The sequence below is a fragment of the Grammomys surdaster genome, unplaced genomic scaffold, assembly GCF_004785775.1.
Source record: "Grammomys surdaster isolate TR1022 unplaced genomic scaffold, NIH_TR_1.0 126051, whole genome shotgun sequence".
Classification (NCBI taxonomy): Eukaryota; Metazoa; Chordata; class Mammalia; order Rodentia; family Muridae; genus Grammomys; species Grammomys surdaster.
Window position 1 is genome coordinate 3,135,772 of NW_021620862.1, and position 26,977 is coordinate 3,162,748.

Sequence of the window (26,977 nt, forward strand, 5' to 3'; positions counted from 1 at the left end):
TACATGTGTGTGGTGTGTGAATACATGTATGTGGTGTGTGAATACATATGGGGCAATACGCAGAGATCAGAAGACGACTGTAGTTGACCTCTTCAACCACCTTTATGTGCACTCCAGGGACTGAACTCAAGTCAGGCTAGCACACGTACTTTATCTGCAGAACTATCTATGCCAATCCACTTTGTTTGGGGGTTGTGTGTTTGGACCCTCTTATGATGTCTATTCCCACTGCACTTAACTGTCATTGAGTCCCTCTGCCAGCTCTTATTTGGTTGGTTTAACCTTTCATTTTTTTATTTGTGGTTTCCCCCATGTACAATGCCCTTGGAATGTTGGGTTTATATTTAATCATAAGACACTGAAAAAAAAATGGTTGAAATACTGGTATAAAGGGCAGGCCTGACAACTGGGAGCTCCAGTAGTAAGCTACCAGCATATGAAAATGTTGGTATATCTTCAGTTTTACACAGAAGGTGGGCAGGACAGGTGTAGCTGAAGTTCTGGAAAAAAAGTAGAAAATGACAGCCCAAAGTTCCTCAATTCAGATGTATATTTCACCTTGGTTTCCCTGTTTTAACCTAATTAGCTATCTACTACCCTGCTTTTCAACGCAGGCATGTTCTCTACGACTGTGCAAAGAATAAACTTTGATCTCCTAAATCTTTGGATTGCGTTCAAACTGACTATCCATTTCAAAATTATGTGAGTGTGACTAGAAGCCCACACCCGTTAGAGTTTCCCAGTCATATTCTGACTTCCTGCCTTCCTTAGTATCTGGAGTCTCCAAATGCTGAAGTTCTTGGGAACTTCTGAAAAACAAAGTACTGTAGTTTATATGGCTAACACTGTGCCTTATAGGCTATAATGTTTACTCATTGGAGTCTATCACTGCCTGTCTACCAGCATTATTTATTAAAGAACAGAAATTTATTTCTGTCTTCTGTGGTAATCTCTTCTTAACTCATTCTTTTTCTTCCATTTTTGTAGGGATTGGAGAAAAAAAAGGAGATAAATGTTTGCTATTATTGTATGTCTGTTATTTAGACTTGCTAGAATGTGTCTCTAAGATCAGGATACCAACTGTAGGGCTCATTACCAGAGTGAAAATTCTTCAAAGTATTATAGCATCACAACCTTTCATCAGATTCTACCTACACACAGATACAGAAAGGATCGAGCTTGCTGTGTACTGGATGAAGAAGAATAAGAGTCTGATATTTAGGTTACAGAGCGGAGACAGTGAGGAAGCTGCATCTGGCTCCCGCTCTCACAGCCATTGCAGTACATTGTGCTCCATAGAGACAGCGCCGGGGCAAGCGAGACCCAGACGGGCACTGGGCGACTCTGTGCCTCACAGAGGAAAATCAACTAAACATGGGCAAAGGAGATCCTAAGAAGCTGAGAGGCAAAATGTCCTCATATGCATTCTTTGTGCAAACCTGCTGGGAGGAGCACAAGAAGAAGCACCCAGATGCTTCTGTCAACTTCTCAGAGTTCTCCAAGAAGTGCTCAGAGAGGTGGAAGACTATGTCTGCTAAAGAAAAGGGGAAATTTGAAGATATGGCAAAGGCTGACAAAGGCTCGTTATGAAAGAGAAATGAAAACCTACATCCCTCCCAAAGGGGAGACCAAAAAGAAGTTCAAGGACCCCAATGCACCCAAGAGGCCTCCTTCGGCCTTCTTCTTGTTCTGTTCTGAGTACTGTCCAAAAATCAAAGGCAAGCATCCTGGCTTATCCATTGGTGATGTTGCAAAGAAGCTAGGAGAGATGTGGAACAACACTGCAGCGGATGACAAGCAGCCCTACGAGAAGAAGGCTGCCAAGCTGAAGGAGAAGTATGAGAAGGATATTGCTGCCTACAGAGCTAAAGGAAAACCTGATACAGTGAAAAAGGGGGTAGTCAAGGCTGAAAAGAACAAGAAAAAGAAGGAAGAGGAAGATGATGAAGAAAATGAAGAGGATGAGGAAGAAGAGGAAGAAGAGGAAGACAAAGATGAAGAAGATGATGATGAATAAGTTGGTTCTAGCGCAGTTTTTTTCTTGTCTATAAAGCATTTAACCCCTCTGTACACAACTCACTCCTTTTAAAGAAAAAAATTGAAATGTAAGGCTGTGTAAGATTTGTTTTTAAACTGTACAGTGTCTTTTTTTGTATAGTTAACACACTATCGAATGTGTCTTTAGATAGCCCTGTCCTGGTGGTATTTTCAATAGCCACTAACCTTGCCTGGTACAGTCTGGGGGTTGTAAATTGGCATGGAAATTTAAAGCAGGTTCTTGTTGGTGCACAGCACAAATTAGTTATATATGGGGACAGTAGTTTGGTTTTTGTTTTTCTTTTCTTTTGGTTTTATTTTTGGTTTTTTTTTTCCATCTTCAGTTGTCTCTGCTGCAGCTTATACGAAGATAATTGTTGTTCTGTTAACTGAATACCACTCTGTAATTGCAAAAAAAAAAAAATTGCGGCTGTTTTGTTGACATTCTGAATGCTTCTAAGTAAATACAAATTTTTTATTAAAAAAAAAGTCTGATATTTAATGAATGCAAACTTTCAGTTTTCCAAGACAAAAAATACCAACAACTTAGTTCCATAAAGTCATAGGGAATGGTTGCACTACAATAGAATTGATAAATGGCAGTGAACTAAAGCACTTTTAAAAGGTAAATTATGTATGTGTATGTATATTAGACTCGGCTACTCAAAGACTCTCTCATCAAAGACCACGTCTGCAGTCATCTTCTGATTTACCCACAACTTCAGAAAGTACACATCATGGTTTACTTCCTTCATACCACTTCTCGCTACATGAAATGATCCTGTTAATGACTTGTCTATTATCTCTATCGTCCTACTAGAGAGCGGGCGCCTGGGACACATTCCAGTAGTAACTACACACACAGTCATAAGAATATGATAGGAAAGAGCTCAATAAACATTCAGCAATTAATAAATAAATTAAGTGGTCAGGGACTAGAAGGCTCAGGCAACAGTTGGAGTGCCTGAACAGCATAATGAGACTGTTGGATAGAGAGGGCTGGAAAGAGGGAGGCACAGGGGGATGGATTGGTTTCTGGGTTTCAAACCAGACATATTGAATGAGAATGCTAGTATTTCTAGTCACCTATTTATAAGAATAGAAAACTTGCCATCTGTTAACCAAATGACACCCATCTACTTACATAGCTAGTGTAGCTACAGGAAGGGAAGAAGACAGTCATTAATAATATTTGGAGAAAGAGAGAGAAGGAAGGATGGAAAGGACAAGGATAGTCTTTAATGATATTTTGAGGAGGTAGAAACAAAGATAGGAAAGGCTTAACTATTTCTTTAAGACAGTAACCTGGCTTATTCCAGGGTCTTAGAGAATTACACTGTCACACCTGTAACTATGTTTTTTCACGAGTGTTTTAGACATTATCTTTTTCAAAAACTTATTTCCTTTTTCTTTTATTTCAGGGTAGACTAAGGTGGGAAGGACTAGAGGTTTTGAGCAAGCATTCACTATATAGCCTACACTGGTCTCCCACACACGTGAACCTTCTTGATTTTAGTTAAATTAGGTATTTGAAGAAGCTGGGAATTTCAGTTTCAGATCATGTCTAATCATGTAGTAGATATGGCAGACAGAGTTTCATGTGTGCTCATAATCCCGATTCCATAATGTTCACACCTTCAAAGGACCGATTTCCTTTGAGTGTAAGAATGACTATCTTCCACTCAATATAATAATATACCTGTTGCTAAGTTCTACTACTGGTTTTAAAGACATTAAGTAACCCAGGTGGCAAGGAGTAATAAGCACTTTTGTTGCAAATATTGATTATGTCTTCTTAGTGGTATATAATGATCTTTATAATCTCTCATCCTTTTAACACAGATTTCCCACCTTCTGTTTTACCTTAAACCTTATACCATTAAGTTATAACTTACTTTTTCCGGGTCTTATTGACATACCAAAGAATGTATTTAGAAAAAAAAATGATTATAAGATAAAGTATTGTGAAGGTATAAAAGCACTTCCAGAAAAATAAGAACATAAAGTTTCTAAGACTAAGGAGGGGTCATGGCATAAAAACTAAAAATTAAAAATGATTCATTCATTTTTTACTTAAACATCAGAAGTAAATAAATGTAAAATAAAACAGCAATGTTTAGTTTAGCAAAAACTAAAAATATTAATATGTGATAGCTAAAACAATGGGTTAAGAGAACAGAAATTATACCACTGACATGGTTCATCTGTAGAAGCACCAGCAGATACTCCTGACGCCCCGAGGTCAATCCTAATGACCCAGTAGGAGAAAAGGACTCCATAAAGCTGTATTCTCAACTCCACATATATGCCACAGTGGGCACACATCAAACAAAAGCAAATAAATAAATGTGATTATTGCTATAAAAAAGAAAATAGAAACCTTTACACAACACTATGCTAGAACTATAAATTGCAAATATTTGTAAAGCAAATTGACACAGATAAATGCTATATAATCAAAATATAATAAAAAGTCTGTTGAAGGATAAAAAAACAGAGAAAATGCCTCTGTTACTTCAACTTATTGACAGCACCATGGCAGAATGATGGGCTATGGGATACACAAATAATCACACACTGTTTTTCCGTGTACTGACCAAGTCTGCAGAATCATTCACATCTAAGTATCCTGTTGTAGGAGAAATACTGACTAAGATGTTTGCATAGTAAACACTAACATTATGAATAATATGATATGTACTGTGTGACTAGAAGTTAGTCATACAGTAATTAAAGAACTGAAAAAATGTTTGAAAAGAATATGGGAGGGAAGACATCACAGCAATCTTGAAACAGTTCAATGTCTATAAAGTAGAAAAACAGAACTTGTTACATTGCTCAGGAAAACAAAATAAAGAATTACTAAGCTATTAACACAGATATGCTTCTCAAAGCAATAAATACAAATCAAAAAAATGAATATTTGCAAGTAGTCACCATCCTTTGTCATCAGAAAATGTAAATTAAAACTTTTCAGATTCCACCTAACCCCTGTCAAAATGGCTATCACCAAGAAAACAAACAGGCTGGAGACATGGCTCAGGTTAAGGGCACCTGCTCTTGCAGAGAACCCAGATCTGGTTCCCAGACCCACATATCAGATCACAATCTGTAACTTCAGGTCCAACAGAATCTAAATGCCCTCCTCTGGCCTCCACAGACACTGCGCATTCATGGTGGCCATATACTAATATATATAAAACAAATCAATTTTCAAAAGTGAAAATACGGTTACAACATGGGAAAAGAACTGATGACACTGCCAGCTTGCACAGCCACTATGAAAGTCTATTGCGGAAGTTCCTCAAAACAAACAAACAAACAAACAAGGTACATAAAATTGTGTGTTTGTGTACTAATAAATATGACATGAATGTACAAGTTAAGACTGTAGACAGAAAGCAAAGGGAACCAAGTGCAAGAGTGTGAGAAAAGAGATCAGTGGTGTATGTGAAGGAATATATTCAACATTTGATATATGTATGCGTGTATATTCATGTATATGCAAAGAAGCTTAAATTTTTTTAAAACTAATAAAACATATAATTAGATATACCGTACAACCCAGCTACACAACTCCTATATATACTTCAGTAAAAACTTAAACACAGAGATACCAACACATGCTTCTTTACTGTGCTCCCCTCCTCTAGGCAGTGTGGGGGACAGAGGACAGGGGACTGGTGTACTGAATATAGAAGAAGCTTATTCAGGGGAGGAAGAGATTAAGAAGAGAGTATAAGTAACAGAACACATGACATAAAGTAAAACAGTACTATTTGGGGAAAGGAATAAGTAAGAAAAAAAGATGTCAAAAGGTAGGTGGCAGAGTAGGGGATGACTTAAGAGTGAAGTATGGTAACATATAAATATGAAACTGCCATGATACAACAATTACTTTGTATGAAACTTTAAAAACTAAAAAATATCATTAATGTATTAATGTATTTTATAATATTCTAATATAACAAATTTACAATGGTTAAAACCATGATTTATATTATAATGATATTTCACTTGTAATATATGAAATGAATAATCCAACACTAGAAAAGACTCTTCTTAGTTTCGTAATATTAGAATTAAAGATTTCAGAAGCAGAGCTGGCAAAATGGCTCAATAAATAAATGATCGCATTTCAAGACCGGGAGTAGGTTTTTCTCCTACAATGTGGGTTCTGGAGAACTGAACTTAGGCTGACAACCTAAATTGTAACCTTAGTAACCTTAGGTTATTTTTTTTAAATACTTAGAAGTACACAATAAGTACTATAAGAAGTAAAGAAAATAGTATCCATGATATACATACGTACAAATATATGTGTATATATATATACATGCAAATATTATATACACATATATATGTGTGTGTGTGCGTATATATAAAAGCAGTATCTCTAGCCTGTCTGTCTAGCATCTCTATGTGTGTGTGTGTATGTATATATATACCTGTGTCTGTGTGTCTGTGTGTATGTGTGAATCCTCCAGAATTACAGACACTACTATATCACCACTCTAGTGTCGAACTTTCCTAACTTATAATATTGACCAATTCTAGAACTGTTCTGCTCAGCCTCCTTGGCCAGGAAAAATTATTCAGTAAATTCTCCTAATTCCTCTCCTGTTAGTTCCATTGTGCTACATACTTAACAAAAGCATGGTTCAGGAATCCTAGCACTGCCCTGACAAAGACACTGTGCAGAACACAAGACTATTTTCATACCTCTGACCTAGTGCTTTTGCCCTTTCCCTGCACTGAAATCTGTGGCCCCTGTGAACTTCAAGATTTTTCTCTTTATTCATTCACTAAATACTGATTAGCAGACTGCATGTTGAAGTAACTAGCAAACAGCTCCTAATCTTGAGAAGTTTTCAATAGAAAAATGTATATAATGACAAAATACAATGCCATAAGAAGGCAAAGATCACGAATTGCTGGAATCTAACAAACAAAAGAAAACATTCAAACTCTGAAAGACTGTGAGCTATGGAAAATACTGAAATGATACTAAAATTTAGCCTCGAAGGAGATTTTCATTCACAAAGAGAAAAACAAAGCAGTGCCAACCAGAAACTAGCATAGGTTAAAATACAGGAAAAAAATAAAACAGTTGCAGAAATGTGTAGTTAGCACAAGAGGTAATCCAGAATGCTAACAAGTAATTAAAGAAGTTTTCTGATGCAGAGATAATAGAATCTGTAAAGATAGTCACTCAAGAAAAGATATGAGCTCAACAGGTACAGCTCTCAATTTCCCACTAGGATCTAAGCAGTGATTGACATAAAAAGAAGAGGAATTAACAAGAAAAAAAACTTTCACCCTTTCCACTATTAGGAGGTTTTAAGTCATCTTGTCCAACAGTTCCAATCTCCCCTATTTGGTATTAATAAGTCCTATAAGCATTCCATTAGACAACAAATAACAAAACTTACATTTTATATCTAAATTTTAAAACACATGCATAGCAGGTTCTACTACAGTAGTAGAATAATTTAAAACAAACTAATCCATTTACAAATTCAATTTTTAATTCTGTATAAAATAATTCTTTAAAAACTACTTAAAGAAAATGAAAAGAAATGGAACATTTTAAAGTGCATGTTGATTAAAGAGGATTTATTCCAGAATGACAATTTACATATCAGTATTTTAAAAGAAATGAAAATGATCATTTCAATAGTAACAATAAAATATTTCAGAAAAACTGGAAAAGCATTTCATAAAACTCAGCACACAGAAAGAAGGGAATGCAGCTTGATGAACAGTAGAAATGGAAAAGTAACAGCCAATGGAAAACTTGTGGTAAAAATACACATTTTCTTACTACACATTGAATTAGAGACCCTACCCGGTAAAAATTTGACCACAAAAGAGAATTAAAAGATATGCAGGAATGTCCAACCTTTAGATATTGCAACATGTTTTGTCATCTACAAAGTTCACATGCAAACTACACAAATAACAGAAAAAAAATCCTCAACATTTTAATTAAGATTGCAATGTTGAGCAGTGTTTATAGCTATACTTGGCCATAAGCACCCCCTAAGCCACAAGTTGGCTATGCCTGATTTGTAGAAATGAAGAAAAGAATTCTGGTTCTTTAAAGATAACTTGACCTTCTAAATAGAAAATCTTTAAACTAACATTAAGAAATAAAGAGGCATATTACCCTGGTAAAGTATTTGCCTTGTGCATACAGAAAACAAACTAACATTCATAAGTAAACGGAATGAAGCTGCAAGTCAGTACACACAACTCCACTCTAAACTGGGAACACCTAAGTATATGTCCATGTCACAGCAACTTCACAATTCCTTAGCTCCACGAAACTTAACTGTGAAAGCTTACCACTTGATGGTATTCTCTATTAAGTTCTCTGGCTTGCAATTTTAAAAATAAGTGTATGAAAACTGAAAAAAAACCAAATTCCATATTACAATTACATTAATTAAATCTCTAATTTTCACAGCCAAAAGGAAATAAATTTAAAATTGGTTGTGGTGCATATGTGTAATCCCAAAAATTAGAGGTATTAGGATCGAAGTTCAGAGCCAGTCTCACTATAGTGCAAGTTCAAGGCCAGTCCTGGTTACATGAGACCTGTCTCAAAAAGTAAGAAAACAACTTTAAACTAACTAATTCACTGTTTCAATAGCTGCAGCATACTTCTCTAACCTAACATGTGGCTAACACAGTCACCAGCACAGCTATTTATTTTCTGTGCAGAAAGGTTGATATTAGGTAGTAAACAGGACATCAAGATGTCTTTTCTTTATGGCCCTCATGCCTCACTGGACAACGACAGGGGGACTGGAGCCATTACAAGGTCCCCTTCAATTACTGGAGGTCAGGCCTCTATCCTCGCCTTCGCAAGTTTAGAATTGCCACAGCCCTTCTATACTTAGAGAAGGGAGGAGATGTCAGGGGTAGCCCTGCTTACCCACTGAAGGCCTAAAATCAACCATAGGCCTAAAATCAGCAATAGACCTGTCATACATGTACACTATCACCAAGTCTTGGGTCTCAGTGGAAAAACATTGAAACAGATGGCTATAAGCTAATGTAAATAGGCAGCTTTTGTGGAAATTTACAAGCCTGAGTAGTCATAGACCTTGTAAATAGGTAGTCTGGGCAGACAATACCAACTTAGATAAGGACAAGCGAGTCATAGGCAGGGTCATAGTGACTTGTCCCCTGAACCTTCACCCAGCCGATACCTGGTTCTGATACCTGTATTCCCCCTGAACACCCACACTCCAGTGTCATTCCGTTCCCCACATCCTGCCTTTCTGTGTTTATAACCCCTGTGTGAATGAATTACGATTTGAGAAAAAATAAATTATAAAAAAAGATGTCTTTTCTTCTTATCCACTTCATAAATTGTTTCTAAACTGACTTCAAAAATAAAGCATAAACAAAGGAACACAAATACAAAGTAAAGAAAAATGAAAAAGACTCTCAATTTAAAAAAAAAAAAGTTTTGCTTTCCACAACAAATGATGTAATTTTACTAGAGCAACAACAGCACAAATCACAACAAAGCCTGCTTACAATCCTTATGTTGCTACAGTGGATTTTGCATAACAGGATTTAGCTCCTATGAGACAATTTATAGACAAAACTGTTACATCACCAAATCTACTTTCACTCAACCATTTCATACAATGCAAGACAAGTATTCTATCGACAAACATGATGGATATTACAAATAACAAGATAAATAAGAAAAATGGTTATTTGAAGGCACACCTGGTAACAACACAGAGTAATGATAGGAAGGCTCAATCTGTTAGATACTTAAAACAATAAACAGGTATAACAAATTCACACAGGTTTCATTTTATCAATGAAAAAGTTTTCAATAAGTTATCTCTTAAATTTGTATTAATTTCCCAAGTCACGTTATGAATTAATTGACTACTAAGATATTAGATCCTAATATGTTGCCAAATAACTGACTTTCTACATTCATAAATTACTACTTAGTGCTACAGTTGGGGTGTGATGAGAACACTCAAGCATCTTTTGTGATGTCAGATTTGGTAGCAGTTTGCAGATGTGATAAAAGCTTTGGTAGTGACACTTAAAGTCCTTAGGGTCACTGGTCCCTGCTCCTCCTGAGTAGTTCTCCTAAGATCATTTTAGTTCACACAAGAGAACACTTATAAAAGAGCAACCACTGCCCCTCTTCTCCTCTCCCTGTCTCCTGTCTCCAAATGTGATGGCTTGCACTCCCACAGAATTATCATCAGCCACCTGACAGGGAAATTTCAAGAAAGCTGAGTACATGTAGGTGACATACCCTTGAGCCTCCAAAATACTAACTAAACTAAATAAACCTCTTCTTTTTACAAAGTAACTTATTTCAGATATTTCATCACAGTATTAAAAAGTAGGCTAAAATAGCTAGGTATTTAAAAATAGTATTATCAAACAAGTAAAATTTTAGAAGTTACAAGAAATTATTATTAATCCTGCAGATATTTAATTATATCATGTAAATCTTATAAACTTCCTCAATTTTCCATTTTATTAATGTACTATACTCCTACATTACCAGCAGATATAATAAACTCAGAAAACTGGAAGCAAAGCTCTACATCTAGCTCAAAAGGTTTGGAGTCACCCAGAACATATCAATAGACTATTTTTTGAACAATACAATAAGTATTTGCTACATATACAGGTGCTTATTATGCTAATACAAAGATAGTGTGGAAGGTGCTCCTTAGGTTCACCATAGAAGAAAATGTAGTATTAGCTTAGACCATACTTAGTAATAGCTGTCAATTCTACACTAGTAATGCTATGTTTGTATGTCATCTAAATCACCATATTCAACTGCTATAAAAAAGTACACAAGAATATAATTTCATTATTGATAAATCTCTCAAACGAGATTAAAAAAGCATTTATCCTTCATAAATATCAGTATTTAGCTCCTTTTCCTCATTGTCTTGGAAAGGTTTTACTCAAAAAATCAACTTACATTAAAAGTACAAATAAGGTAGTATCCAGAAAGGAGCTAAATTATCAAGAACTGATTCAAATGTATAGGCTTGAGAAATAAGACAAATATTCAAACTAGCAACTGTATTATGGCTTTTTTCAATGGTGGGAGGATGAGCTCTACCACTGAACAACCACAAAGCAACTCTTGACAACGATTTTAACTTCATTCTAACTTTCTATATTTTACTCATTAGAGTAAGTAATTTTTATACCTTCTTTCTACACTCTGACCTAATAATGCTTAAACCACACTGTGAAGGAGACAGATATAGCCAAACAAATACACCAGAGACAAGGTTATAATTATCTGACCAGGATAAAAAAGAAATGCTTTGGGGAAGAGAAATTCTTGGACCCAAAGAAAAGCCAAGCGACAGCTTACACTGTGAAATATGTTTGACTGAAACATTAAATTATTATTCAAACAATACTGAAATTGTCTAAAACAACTAATAGTAGAGGGTGCCAAAATTTATTTACTCTAGTGTTTCAACTAATGCTTTCAAGAGTACAGTTAATTACCATCACAAATTCTAACTCAGGAAACTTATTTGTCAATAATACAGACAAAGCGGGAAAAAAAGAGAGAGCAATATCAGTAACTCAATCCTCTCATAACTGTACAAATAGTACCATGAGTCACCTAAAGAAACCGCCATCCAGAAAGAACTATAATCAACTAACCAAAGTACTAAAAGAAAAGGAAAACTTCAAAGTAAAATTTAGTGTTCCAAAAATCTAGTGTTCCAAACTATTATAAGAAAATGCAACTATAAACTACAAAGAATTCCTAGAAATATAAAGTAACAGCGAATGTAATTCAGTAACATACTGGAAGAAAAAGTAAAATGTCCAACAAAAAGTTTCTCTCCTCCGTCCTAAAAAGACATGGAAAATAAATTTTTGACATCTCAGATTAATTTAGACACTCTAGGAAATACGCAAGAGAAAAAAATAACCAAAGACATAGAAAAAAAAAACCTATAGAAAAGAAGACGGGTAGGTAAGGATCTGTGCAGAATCTTACCCGTCCTTGGCTTGCCAGCCTGTTAATTTAATAACTCTCTCTGGGGGTCCATTTTCAGGTTCAAGCCATGTACTTTGGCTATGAACATGTTGATGTTGTTAAAGACACACTTTAACATGATGGGCAGGAATAAAAGTAGTCCCAGGACAAAAAGGGCTAGCATGATCAAGCTATATATGCCATTCTTGAAGCTTGACCAAAATAGAAATACTGACCTCAGGCCATTGGTAATTTTATCAGCAGTATCAACCACATCAATGCTCAGCAGAGCACCATTCTTGACATTCATAAGCTCACTATGTATAAAGTTAAAACATGTAGAGAGGTGTTAGAATTATGCCAAATATACTGCAAGTATCTTTAAACTTTTTCCTAATTATAATGTCTACCACTGTAAATTTTAGAACTAATATGAATCCAATGGTATTTGGCATGATACTCAAGATGGCTCCTTACTCTTAAATTCTGATAATGCATATTCCATGACGGGTAAGGAAGGCATTCTTCTCAGAACAAACTAAGACATGCTCAGTCTTGTTAATGAAATAAAAAAGGGGGAGAGGCAGAGAGCCTTTGGGGCTGCTTGGCAAGAATCTGACATGGGCCAAGGACAAGGAAATGGGCTACTTGGCAGGAACATGACATTGGCCAAGGACAAGGAAGTAGGTTTCAGGCAGGAATCTGACATTAGGCTAGAACAAAAAAGTAATTTCAGGTAGGAATCTGAATCTTAGGCTAAAACAAAGAATTAATCTGAGGCAGGAACCTAAATATTAGGCTAGAACAAAGAAGTAATTTCAGACAGGAATCTAAATTTTAGGCTAGAACAAGGAAGTAGCCTTCAGACGTGAAAATGACCTTGGGATAGGACAGGGAAGTTGGCTCAGATATTTTGGTCACCCTGATAAGCCCTTAGAAACAGTGATCACTAGAGTGTTCATAGAATTTTGTTTATTGCTTTGCTTGTTCCTTTGACTATTTGCATCTATTGTATTGTTAGTCCCTCTACCTAGAACTGACCTTAATATTTGCATTTAATTAAAATGGTATAAGAGCAAAAAGGAGGAGGGGGGATGGCATAGGAGGATTTTAGGGAGGGGAAATGGGGATGACATCTGAAATGTAAATAAATAAAATATTCAATTAAAAAAAAGAAAGGAAGACAGACCTAAACTTTCATATTCAAATTGTCCACTAAAACTTTAAACATAATAAACAAAATTAAACTGCAATTCATCCTCCTATAATTTCTTAATTCCAAAGATACAGAAGCATTAACAGGTTCCAGACAACAAAAATGGGTTTCCTACAAAGAAATAACTCACGAGCATCAAACCTCTCCTCAGTAAAACTGGTTACTAAAACCAAAACAATGCAACTTTCAAAGTTCTGAATGAAAGCAATTCAAAAGTGAATTATAAACACAGCTAAGAAATGTATTAGACATGAAAGTCAAAAGGGCAGTTTTAAGTATTACACTGACAAGTACACATACTCATCCCTCCTGAAAACAAAGATCAGCGCAGGAAATACTCTAGGAAAGTGTAAAATGAGTCTAAAACGAAAGAATAATGCCGTGAAAGCCAAGAAAGCATGGAACTCGATGGAGAATTACATTCCATGGTATTTGTAGGTATCATATCCAGAAAATAGTGCACTATTACTTCAAACATTGTGAATAAAAAGCTAAACAATCAATAAGGCATATGTCCTTCAACCAGCATGGGGAAAACATGGTCATCAGAATGTTCAGGGGAAAGCCACATTGTGGCCAATATCTACAATTCCAAACTTGGGAGACGACGGTAAGAGAAACACAAGTTGAAGGTCTGTCTAGAATATGTAGTCAGACCTTGTCTGAAAAGTCAAAATAGAAAAGAAAATCAAAAAGAAAGAAAAGAAGTTCAAGAAAAACAGAAAAACAATCATCATGCAAACTATAGAAGACATGCTACTGAGAACTGACGTGTGTCAATTCTCTTTTATATTTAGGGTACTATCATATCACTAGCATTAAATCATCATAATGTTATTCATTGCTTTTCAGATTCAACAAGTTTAACTACTATAAGCCTTAACAATATACAATAAATATTATAGATGGTACAACCCATGAAGGAAATGTTGGGAATTCAACATAGTTTACAAAAAGCAAATCTAGAAATAAAAGTTCTCAATAAGCATGATCATAAACACAGAAAGACAGATACACAGGGGTGGGGTGGGGGGAGAGTGGGAAGGAGAGGGAGTAGGAGAGAGAGGGGAAGGGAGAGGGAGGAAGACCTTCTCTGATCAATGTATGAATAACAAAATTTCTTATATACCATTTTCTTTGTTTTCTATTATATATTTTATGAACTAAACACTAACCTTCAGAAAAGATACAATTTTACAGACTCAAGAACAACCCTAAGGCATCAGACAAACATGAATATACAGGGAGCCAGATTCATTATCTCATTTGAGTCTTACAATGATCTTACAAAAGCAGATTTTAGGAACTAATAAAGGAAATTTTTAAAGGTTTAAGTGACTTGCCATTTCCTCTCCTTCACTCCCCTTTAAAAAATAAAATAACATAAACTAGTTAAGAAAGAAAACAAACAACACAGCACTAAAATCTAAAAATGCTTTCCAAATACATGAGAATAAAGTAAAAGACAAATGTAACACAAATGGTCAGTTACTTTGGAAAATAAATTGGCAGTTTTATAAATTTAAACAGGCACTTAGCATATAACTTATAATCTTATCCTAGTTTATTACCCAATACAAATGGAAACATATCATAAGAAGGCATGTATTCAATGTTCATAAAAACTTTATTCACAATATCCAGAGACATACCAACTTTCTACCAAATATTAAAAAGGCAAAGCCAGGAGTGGTAACCCACGCCTGTAATCCCAGTACCCAAAAGACCTAGACAGGAGGATCATCAAGTTGAATAACTACCTGAACTACGTATTAATTTAACTGCAACTGGGGTATAAAGTGAGATTGTTTCAAAAAGATAATTAGTTAAAAATAAACAAATAAATGAAGAATTGTTTTTCTAGAAATAGTTCTACTTTTCACATAAACTACATGTATGAAGCAGAGAAGTATGAACAGGAAAGAACCAGACACAAAAGACTATGGGTTTTATCAGTCCACTGAACTAAAATCTTTGAAAAGCATAATTATAGTAACAGACAACACACCAGGTAATTGCCAAAGTTGAAAGAGAAACACTGAACTAAAATCGACATAAAAAGAACTTTTCAGAGTGATAGAAATGTTCTATTTCAGGACTACAGTGTTTGCTACATCACATAAATGTTAGGCACCACCCATAAAAACGTCCACATCTCCAATAAACATATAGATTAAGAAGGTGGTCACTCACATTATAAATAATAACTCACATTATTTACAGCAATTATTTAATAAAAAAATGCCTTTATCTAAAAAGAATGGACAAGAAATATATAGTGAAAGTAGATCATGTAAACAAAAAATATAAAATTAAACAAAAAAAATCACTGTCTACATTTGGACTTTTATATAAGAACTTTAATTTACCTAATTTATGGGTCTGTTTAATCTAGCAGTTTAAATGTAAGCCCCTCGCCTTACTATATTAAGTCTTTATGCTACCAAACAAATTGACACAATGCTGTATTTTTATCTAAATATTAATATATCAATATATAGACATGAGTTCTTTTCTATGTTAAATAATTCTGTAAAGTCTGTTGAATCTGAGGACATTGCATAAAAATACATTACTAACATGTATGCATGTAAAAATCTAATGTCATAATTTAAAACTGTAAAAATCAAGAATTAGAAGGAAATCTCAAATAAGTGAATTCCTAACATACACGGTAACCCTTGTTTCAGTGCTAACAGACAGCACAGCCCACTTGTCTAACAGCGCCAGAGGAAGGAGCAACTCTAGCACCCCACTCACTTCTCAGCATGCTCCCCAGCCGTACTGCTTCCAGCTCTGCTGAGCACTTACCCCTCTTCTGAACCCAGCCTTCTTTCACAATGGTGACATCGCTCATGATGGCTCCCCTCTGAGCCCCCAACTTGGAGAAATGGTGCTTTGCAGGATCAGTTTTAGGAATTGGATTCTTTTTCTTCTTTTTCTTCTTCTTCTTCTTCTTCTGCTGCTGCTGCCCTTCCCACTCTCTAGTGATGACTCAGCCTGCAAGGAAGTATTGAAGAAAGAATTTCTTTTTTTTTTCCATTCTTGAACTCACATAGCAATAACAAACAACTAAGTCTTTGTAAATGTCTTCAATTGGCCTGACAGTACATAAAGTCTAGCTTTTCAAACACTGGGGGAGGGGGGGTATTAAATAGCTCTATGAGTACACTGCTCTGGTCTTGTGGCAGATGTTAAATGATAGTGAAACATTTAACCTAAGAGACTGAATGTCCCAAGAAAATCACTGTCAGATCTACAAAAATACAAAAAGCATGTTTTGTACTGTGTACTTGAGATGAAGGGGAGAAAGAATGAAAGTTAAGTGGCCCAAATCCCTTTAATTTCAGAAACAGTTATGTCAAAGTATTTGTAAGTAGTTTTAATTGCTTTATTTTATGTAGACTACAATGTTGCAAGAAGCTAACATTTATATAATCTGCCTTGTTCTAAAAATATTTTAGGTAAATTACATTAAGTATACAATATTAAGTCATTTATTTTCTTAGGTAGATAAAGAAAGTGGAACAAAGGGAATATGAAAGTAGAAAAGACATGCCAAAACTGTTCATCTGTCATTCTCTGATAATCTTTACAACTCTATTAGGGCACTATTGACTTCACTTCACAGAACTGAGAAACGGGGGCTCACAGAGAATAAGTAATTGCTAGATTTCAAGGTAGTAAGTTGTAGAACCGAATTCTGAATTCAGTGTGCCCTACTCCAAAATTGGCACTCTTCACTTCAAAACTCTATTTGTGAAAAGTGAGTCAAAAATTTGGAATGAAATGTTTTAGGAAAACTGCAAATTCAAAAACATAATAGGTTTCGGTATTAATGTCTGTAATGCAAAGCAGACAAAAACTGCTCAGAAGAAGTACAGTGTTTTCTAAGATATTAACTAGAAATTTATCCCCTAGGTCTTTACATGTTGACTTAGTAAAAAGGCTTCTTCAAGGCATCCTTACATACACAGCAATAAACTTAATGAACTGTACTATTATTGTCCCTACCAATTTAAGAGGGGAAATGTTGCCACAAATCTTTGTGAAAGTGCTTCCACATTTGCAAAGCTATTAACCAGATACACCAGTGTTAAGTGACACACAACATAAATTTTAAGTAACCAGAAAAAAAAACAGGTACATAGACTAACTATAATATTCTATGAAGTTGGACCTTCATAAATAGTGCATAGTATTAAATTTGAGCTTGAATTCCCAGATAGTACTGAACTAGATTACAAGTCCTCTCCCAATACAAATTATGTGCAAAGCCTACCCACTTATCAATCAGTGACCACAACTAGACATCCTCTACACAATCTAACAAAGGCTACTGGCTCCACAGAAGACCACCCTATGACAGGTTCTGCAAATATGTCATGCACAATACATAAAGGCAGAGACAGGACTACCCAAAATCATAATCATGGGAACATGTTGCTGCAAAATAAAGAGGGATACTGTAATATGTGTCTCTTTCCCAAAATTATGATTGTTTGATAGTGTTGAACTAAAAGAGGTTAGAGAAAATAAGTCCTTGGTTCAAGTAAGTTTGGGAAGCTTTTACAATTTTGTTCCCATAAAATATCTCTACTAACATTATATACTCTAAAATAAGAGATAATTTACCAATAATTCTCACACTGAATACTGACAGAGTAAGCAGTCACATTATTTAAAATACTTACTTCACATTAAAAACAGTATAAACAGAAAAAATAAAAGCTCTAAAGTATAGCATTAAAATATCATTTTATTTTGATTGATATCATATCCTGAAGAACCCAACTGACTACATATTATAGAGCTAGAAAAATCAAAGTATTAACTCCATATAGTGCATAAGGAATTTTAAGTTAACTACTGGAAAAGACTGGTGCAAAATGTCACGTACTGAGCTCTTCTTTTTGGTATACTTTCACAAATGAGCTCCATCTCTTCTAGTTAAGATTGGTATCTCTTTCCCTCTCTCCTTCCCTCCCTCTTTCCCTCTCTCCCTCTCCCTCTTCCCCCCCTCGCTCCCTCTCTCTATTTCTAATGGTAAAGCAAGCTTCACCCTGCTTCCATATAAAAATATATAAGCTGAAGGAAAGAAAATCTGTATCATTCTTGGGAGTAAAGGTATAGTAAATAGATAGATCCAAGAGATACTTCCAGTTAAAGTAAATTATACTGGAATATCCTTATGAAGAACACTAAGAGAATGTAAGTCTTCCTGAAATTGAACCATATCCATCCACCAAAATTAATTAATCTTATTTTATAATGGAACAGTTTCTGAAAACTAGATTCTGAGAGGGGGGGAGGGAGGGGGAGGCTTATATATTAGGATTGTATTTTTTACATGTACATTAAATTAAAACAAACTTTATCAAGGTCACTGAACCTAAGTATTAGAGGTAGTCTTATTCCACTCTATCTTAAGCAATTACTAAATTCTATCCATAATCACAATTTTCAGCTTTAAAAAATTGTTACTGTGTCTAATGGCTTAAACAATACCATCTTGAAACAAAACTTTAAAATGTAATTATTAGTTTAGCAGTAGATGTTGTCTTTTATATATAAAAGCAATGCTATTGGCTCCTACACAGTACACATACTGATTTCTAAGTGGCAATGCTCCTGTTCCAGTCATCTACATTCTCCATTCAGTCACAAGATGAACTAACATGTTGTCACCTGTTTCTAATGGTAAAGCAAGCTTCACCCTCCTTCCACAGTAACTTCTGTAGAAATATGATCTCTCCAGTGAGTCAACATAAAATCTGGCTTATTTTTAAGTCTACTGCATTAAATATTTCAGTGCTAGATAATCTAATTTTTATCATTCTATAAAAAAGAAGTCACACACAAAATTCATAGTCGGTTGAATAGTAAAGATATTTTCATTCATGATAGATACACTATTATAAAATTTGATAATTTCATTTGAATATCATTTTATAATGTACAAGACACTTCCCATATTTAATTTCATCAAATCACAACATAAATTATTAAAGCAATTTGTGTCTGGCACTTATTCAACAAATAAAGAATTAGTGAATGAGTAGATGAATGAACAAAAACGCAAAAGCTTTAGATAATAAAGAATAAATCAAGCAGACAAGTTTAGTAAGTCAACAACAAGAATGGCATGATACAGCCGGGCAGTGGTGGCGCATGCCTTTAATCCCAGCACTTGGGAGGCAGAGGCAGGCGGATTTCTGAGTTCGAGGCCAGCCTGGTCTACAAAGTGAGTTCCAGGACAGCCAGGACTACACAGAGAAACCCTGTCTCGAAAAACAAACAAAAAAAAAAAAAACAAAAAACAAAAAAGAATGGCATGATACCATGTTTAAAATAAAACTAAATTTAAATATTATGGAAGTATTATATCTAAATAATTAAAATACCCATATATTAAATCATGTTCCCTATGGCCTTTCATAGTCTTCTGCAAAGATTAGATTACATTAAAACTACTCTATTTTTTCTTGACATTTTAAAGCACTTTTTGTTGAGATTATCCATTTTTAAGTCTAACTAAAAGAAACCTCATTGGTACCCAAAATTACTCATTATGGGAAGAAAAAGGAAAAAGTGAGTATTTTCTTACTGATGCTTTAAAGAATTATCAAAAGACTTCAGCAACCAATCATGCAATTTAAAACAATAATAAAGTATCAAACATGGTTTAGGTTATCACTCAAAACAATATGAAACTTAGTAAGTTAATACCTCTGTCTACTCTGAGACAGGAACTAAAAAACATCTTGAGTATTTTCCAAGCTGATTATATATTTGTTATCCAAGATATTTCACTTATATTACTTTGACTCTTAATTATGAAAGAAAATTGTAGCCAAAAACAAAGACAATATTCCCCATAGTTACCATACATAGGGACATTCAGTAAGATCAACCACCTGCAATTAAAGTAATCAGCTTCATCTGCTTCGTATTAAATATAAACTCTCAAATGTAATTATCAAAATGTTTTGAAGTAAACCAAAAATGAATAAAACTAAAGTATAAACAAAACCATCGCAAATGAAATAACATAAAATTAAAATGAGGTTGGAAAGCACCCTTTCCTACAAGTGTGAAGTTCATGTAAGTAACTTCCTAAATGTTAATTACCTCAGTGTGGGGGTGGGGAGTGGGTCTCTGAGACATGTAGGCCACAATATCCCAGAGGTATCTATATATCCTAAAATGTCCTTGAACCTGTCTCAACTCTCCAAGTGCTGGGATCACAGATATGACCCACTAAACACGGCTTCCTATATGTTTATTTCTAAATTAAAATCCAAAATAAGTTTAAATTATAGATCCTCTTTAGCTGTAATGTTCTGTGCTACAATTTTATTGACTTTATTTATGATAGAAAAACTGGATTAATTAAGGAAACTAATGCAAATAAAATTGATATTTTAAAACATAAATGATGACCAGGAGGAACTACTTTAGGTTCTATGGTAGTTTCACATTTCAATAAGTATATTGCAAGAAAAATTAAGCCAGAATGGTAGCACATGACTGTAATCCCCATTAGTCTGGAGGCTGAAGCAGGAGGGTTTCTGGTCCGTATAGTAAATTCAAGGTTGGCCCCAGCCACTTGGTGAGACCATGGCTCAAAATAAAAGCAGGGAGCTGTGAAGGTTATGGCAAAAGACTCTGGTTTAATCCCCCTCCCAAAGACTAATTTCTATGCCATGACAAATACACAAGGCTGATCAAGTTTTCAAAAGAATATGTGAGAAAGTGATCACACTGATGTGGAAACAACATTCAAGACAGCTTGTCCCTTAAATACTTCTGAAGTAAATCTGTCCTAACTAGGAGTTGCTACCCTATTAACAGTGCCTCTCTTCAGAACACAGTAATAACTCCCTGGGCATTTTTTTTTTCTAAAGCCTGGAAATTTTAGGCAAACTATCAGACCTTTCAAATGTGAAAGTTAGCTAACTCCTAAAAATCACACTTTAAAATATATCTACAAAAACACAAAGAACTACCCCCTTTTCCTTCTCTTAGAGCATCAATGCACAATCTCTACCCAACATTGTGCTAGGTCATATATCTAATATTCTGATTTAAGACACTGGGGAAATGCTTATCCTCAGCTTCACATAAACCAATAGACAAGCTGTTGCTGAATGAGTCCCTTAATTTCTAATGTAAAATGTTACATAACCTCACATGAGGCTGAGGACTACAAAACACTGGCTCTGCTGGCCATTTAATTCAATATACACAAAAATTTCCAAACTCTGCCTCAGGTACCTCTCAAACTATAAAATAAAATGTTTAATACACACACATAAAAACTAAATGCCAACAATTACTGACAGACTCCCTCCTCCAACACAGCTCCAGGATTAGCATCCCTAATAAAGTTCATCTCAAAGTTTCCTTTAAAAAGAGCACCAGACAGACCAACAAACTTAGATAACTGTTGCCAACTCTGTCTCAATTTCCTTAGCTGTGAAGAAAATGCAGCATTAGATGCTTCATAGCTCTTTCATAGCCAATAAATTTTAAGATTCTTTACATTGAAATCAACAATCAACTTCATATAGAAGTGGTATTATAGTGGTATTATAGATAATACATATAGTATTATCATGACTATGTATAGATCCTATCATAAAATTCTAATACACACTTAATACAAAACAACAAGTAACCACTCAACTCAGACAAATCTGGGCTAAACTCCATTATTGGCTAAATTCTACCTTTCTTTCTGACAAATCCCCCAGACACACAAATATAGTCAGAGGCTTTTCTTATCTGAACATTTTCTGTTTTCTTCTAGTAAACCTTTTTACTCTCCCTTCAGAAATACAAGCAAAAATACCTATTCAGAAATACAAAATTCCTAAAGTTGGCAATAAATCTTTAAATATATTTAAATAGCTTTTAAGAATTAAAAGCATATTTATAAGTCAAAAAACATATGCTAATTTATTCACCAACTACTATTTGAAGATTTTCTTATTGAAGAAATAAATTTAACTCTTATTGGATATGTAAACAGTTGACATAGTTTGGCATTTGAAACAACTAAAATGGAAGAGATGTTAGTTTAATCAATATAGCTTTTAAAACTATATAAACTTGATTCTGTGAAACTTATAGTATAGATTATAAAATATATCATATACTATACATCTGATATATGTTTATGTATTTGAAATTAAAAATTTGGAATATACATACATATATGTATATTGAATAGGAAAATTTAAATAAAACAATTTTGTGCTGTATAGTGTTTTCTCATAAGAAATTCACTTTCAAAATTGCAGCAAGATTTTCCTGACCCACATACAGCAAGGTGTGGCACATAGCTAGAATTCAGTTGGAAACTGAATCTAAGTATCATATGTTAAAAACTATAATAACACATCTGTTAATATTAGCCTTCCTTTGCAATAGTATGCTGCACTAAAACAAGAGTAAGAATACAGATGCAGATGCTGAAGTCTGGAGCTCAGCAGCAACCTTGTAAATTACTCTAAGATTTAAGCACAAACCTTTCATAAAGAATATCTGTCTTATTAATTCAGAGTAACTTGAAAATGCAAGTCAAATTACAAAATAAACCAAATAAAAGTATTTTTGTCTTGCATTTTATTGTACACATCTAAAATGATCCCAAATGGTTTGCTTTGTGATGACATGAACATAATCACTATAAAGCCAAGCTCTAACCAAATCACAATTCTGATCCAATTAACACAGTAACAAGAATCATCATCCCAGGGACAAACTCTTGAACTAATGGGTATTACAAAGTAAATCATAACTAGTTATCAGTTTGTGAAAAGATTCAAAGTTTAAATACAAGCTAAACTTCTACAACAATGTATGAAACAAATTCCTCTTTAGAAAGAAGCCTAGGCATTTAGAAACTTCCATGTTAAAATCGAAACCTAGAGTTAAAATCCTAAACCCTCACACTGTTTAAATCCACGCTAACATTTGTTCCAGAAGTTTATCCAAAAGACTTTAAACGTGCAGTGATTCTATAAAACAAACTTTAAGGCGGTGACCTTCTGAATGAAGTGCCAAAAACCTTACTCCTCCAAAGCACACTCCTCCTCTTAATGTTTATTTCGTGAATGAAACTTTATTTAAAATATCTTAGGTGAAAAATCACATAAACAAGCCTGTAATGGTAGCACACACCTGTGATCCCAGCACTCAGGAGGCTGGGGCAGGAAAATCCCTAGCAAGCCAACCTAGGCTACAGAGTGAGTTTCATGGCAGCTTAAACTACACAGGAAGACCCTCTATTCCAAAATCATGATAAACACAATTACAAAAAATAGAAAATCCAGAGAATTTTCAAGTATTGTTCCATATAGAATGCAAAACTAATGTCAAGATTAAAGAAAAAATAATTTTAAGTTGAAAACTACTCATTCACCATTACAGAAGATGGTGGACGTAAATAACAAATTCATTTTGTGTAGTATTACTTTCGATTAGGTATCTTTATGCTACTACAAATGTACAGAACACAAACATTAAAATAACATATGCTCTCCCTAACTTTAAATTCGAACCTCAAGCTATAGATACTAGGATCATCTCTGGTTTTTAAAAAGCTATCTTTAAACAGAATCAAAATTTTTTATTAACAAAATGAACAAAATTGAGTCTTGAACTGTATCTTGAATTTAACTGTGTATCTGGTAATTTACATTCTAGAAAACTAACAATTTATGAAGATACTTTTTTAAAAAAAAACATGTTTCAGACATCCTATCTTCTGGAATATTCAGATCCATCTTCACTAGACTAAACCATCTTTACTAGACTCTTCTACTTTTGGCTTTTCCAACTTTTTCCTACATGCAAATAGAACTTAATATAATGAATGAGTTCCTACCATAAACAACATTCAGTGACTGCCTGGAAATTTATAGTTCTAGCAAAAAAATGACTTTGCTTTACCAAATACAGAACACATGTCTAAATTAAAGATTTGGGACAACTGACAACTTATTACATACGAAGTCCTTGTTCTATATCAAGTGTGTTGATTCTATTAGTAACATAATTTAATCTATATACACAGGTTTTATTGTTGAATTTCTATCAGTAAACTTTATCAATTACAATCCATCAATGCTTTGAGCCAAAATATACTATACTTGTGAAATGAATTTTATGTTCATAACATTATTTTGATGAAGACATTTGAGAGAATCCAAGCTTTGACTTAACGGGTAAGCATTTTTTCTGTTTTCTAAAGATTAAACAGTAAACACTACTACTGTTTAAAAAAAAAAAAATAAAACTGGCCCTAAAGAGATTCGGGTATCTCTAACCTAAGTGTAGATTCCCAGAAAATCCCAAACAAGGGTCGACCGCGCCTCAGCATCAGGACTTTGGATGCCACCAGCTTAAGCTTCAACTTCGGGCTTCCGAGGGGCCTCACTAGCATCATGGCTGATGCAGACCGATGCGCAGGAGGCGGAGGAGGTGAACGGGGAAGAAGCTGGTTTGTTTACTTGCAGCCAGAGCCGCCGTCGCTGCCGCCGCCGCCAGCAGCGACAGCATCAGTAGATCAGCCAAACCCAGCATCTTCCGCACATTTCTATTCTTAGCACACAACTCCCTAGCGGATCAAAACCCCACTACTATTAAAAACACAGACTCGCACGTTACCCACCTCGCACACGCACACCCGCACCCCATCAGCACCGTCCTCTCCCGGGCGCCGGCGGGGTGCGGTGGGGTGGGGTGGGTAGCTGGCTAAGGAAGGAGACCCCGGGGACACCGGTGCATCCTCGCCCGCACTCCCGCCACATGCGCAGACGGCCCCTCCCCCCAACCCAAACACCGGCTCGGCACCGGCCGCTCGCGTTACGTAACCTCGCCGCTGGCCCCCGGCCCGGCCCGCCGCCCCCTGCCCATTCCGCGCGGCCGACCGAGGCAGGGCGAAGGGACCCGGCTCGAGCTGTGCAGAGCCCGAAGGCGCCGGGCCGGGCAACCCAGCCGCACAGCTCACGGTACTGCTAGGCCGGGAACACCCCCCTCCCTGGCCGCCCGCGCACCGCCGCCGCTCCCCCACCCCCAAAAGCGAGGGGGTGTAGGTGTCACCCACGCGGGGCATCCCCCGGCCTCCGCCTCCACACCCACGGCCCCCAAAGCTTCAGGAAGGAGACCCCGGCCCACGCCCACGCCCCCGGCGGCCGCGGTGACACCCAGACGCCCCCGCCTCACCCACCCGCGCCGCCAACGCCCCCGCCCGAGGGAGGCAGGGAGGGAGGCGAGGGGCCCTCGGGGAGTGCGGGCGAGGCGGGGAGGGGGGCGAGAGCTGGGGGCGGTGGCTGTTACCTGCAAAGGCGGTGGCGGCCCCGCAGCTGCTCCGGCGGTGGCGGAGGATGGAGAGGGGGGGCCGGGGGGAGGAGAGGGGGCGACTCGGGGGTCCCCCTCCCTCCTCCTCCCCTCCTGTCCTCCCCCCCACCCCGCTGAGCCTGCGGTCCCCTGAAGCCCTGTGCCACCGGCGGGAGGGGAGACGAAGGGCTACAGGGAGGGGAGGGAGGGAGGGAGCCGGCCGGGCGGGCCGCGGCGCTGGAGCGGGCGGCGGCGGCGGCGGCGGCGGGAGGAGGGAGGAGGGAGGAGGGCGGCGGCGGCGCGGGGAGGAGGAGGAGGCGGAGACTCTACTTGGGAATCGGATGTCGGCTACAAATTCGATTCATCACTAGAAAACACTGCTCGGGCGGGGGGCTGGGGCGAGCCGCCGGGCCGCGGGGCAGAAGCTCTGGGCCGAGCGTGCAGAGCCCCGGAGCCCGGGACTGCGGCCTCTCCTCGCCTCAGGGACCTGGCAGCCGCCTCCCCGCCCCCTCCTTCCTCCCTCGGGGTGCCGCCGCTGAAGCGCCTTGCCACCGCTGTGGGGCTTGTTGTTGACTTTGAGGAAAACTCCTGACGTCAGGGGCTGGCTCTCCGCGACTGGCGGGAGCGGGTTCCCCGCGCCCCGGCCCCGCTCGCCGCCTCAGCTCCTAGCCCCAGCCGGGCGCTCGCCCCTAGGTTGCCCCGCGCCCCTCGGCTTCCTCTCGCGAGAACACCATCCCCAGCAGCCCGCGCCGCGGGGCCAGCGTTCCCGCCGGGAAGTTCTGGGCTTCCCGGGGCCCCGGGGTGCTCGACCAGGCATCCGAGGCGAGGCCCGGATTTCCCCGCATCCTACCGCACCGGGACGCCACTGGAGTGCGGGCTCAGTGCGAGGAAACTCGTTCTCACATTCACCTGGGCGAGGGGGACCCAGGGGCAGTGCGAGCCAGGTATCTGGCCGGTCCTGGAGAAGTCGCCGTCCAGTCCAAGAGCAGTCCCCACATGTGGGCTTGAGGTTGCAGTGGCATCCTGCGTCCCTCAGAGTCATCTCCTTGTGAGGGATGTTGGTTTCATGGACTTGAGGGCACTAAGAAGACCTTGCTTTTGAAGTTCATGGCTCAGGGAGTAAGTACAACAGAGACTGGGTTTTAGAAAATGACCCTTTTCTTACCACGTCGCACACCTCAGGAAGTCATAAAAGTTTACTTTTTCTGAGACTGTTTCATGGCTTCTGGAAACACCTGGCAAACCGATATTAATCCTGGGGCTCTAGTCTTTGAGAAGAACCCGTTATTTCCTCCCATTGCAAGAGTCTGCTTAGTACCTAGTGCTTCTTCTGTAGCATTTCTTCTGTCGTGTGCCTC

The 26,977-nt window shown here is 37.2% G+C and overlaps 1 protein-coding gene across 3 annotated transcripts in view; it reads right to left on the bottom strand.

Annotated features, from left to right (window-relative positions):
* Akt3 (AKT serine/threonine kinase 3) overlaps nt 1-25,672 on the bottom strand; it is a 242,803-nt gene extending 217,131 nt beyond the window's left edge. For all 3 annotated transcript variants that reach the window (XM_028755300.1, XM_028755298.1, XM_028755299.1), the window contains exons 1-2: nt 25,620-25,672; nt 16,083-16,271 (exon numbers count right to left, since the gene is read on the bottom strand). In XM_028755300.1, coding sequence (XP_028611133.1) covers nt 16,083-16,128 — 46 coding nt within the window. In that variant the 5' untranslated portion in view covers nt 16,129-16,271; nt 25,620-25,672. The remainder of the gene's footprint in view (nt 1-16,082; nt 16,272-25,619) is intronic.
* Nucleotides 25,673-26,977: the final 1,305 nt, after the last annotated feature.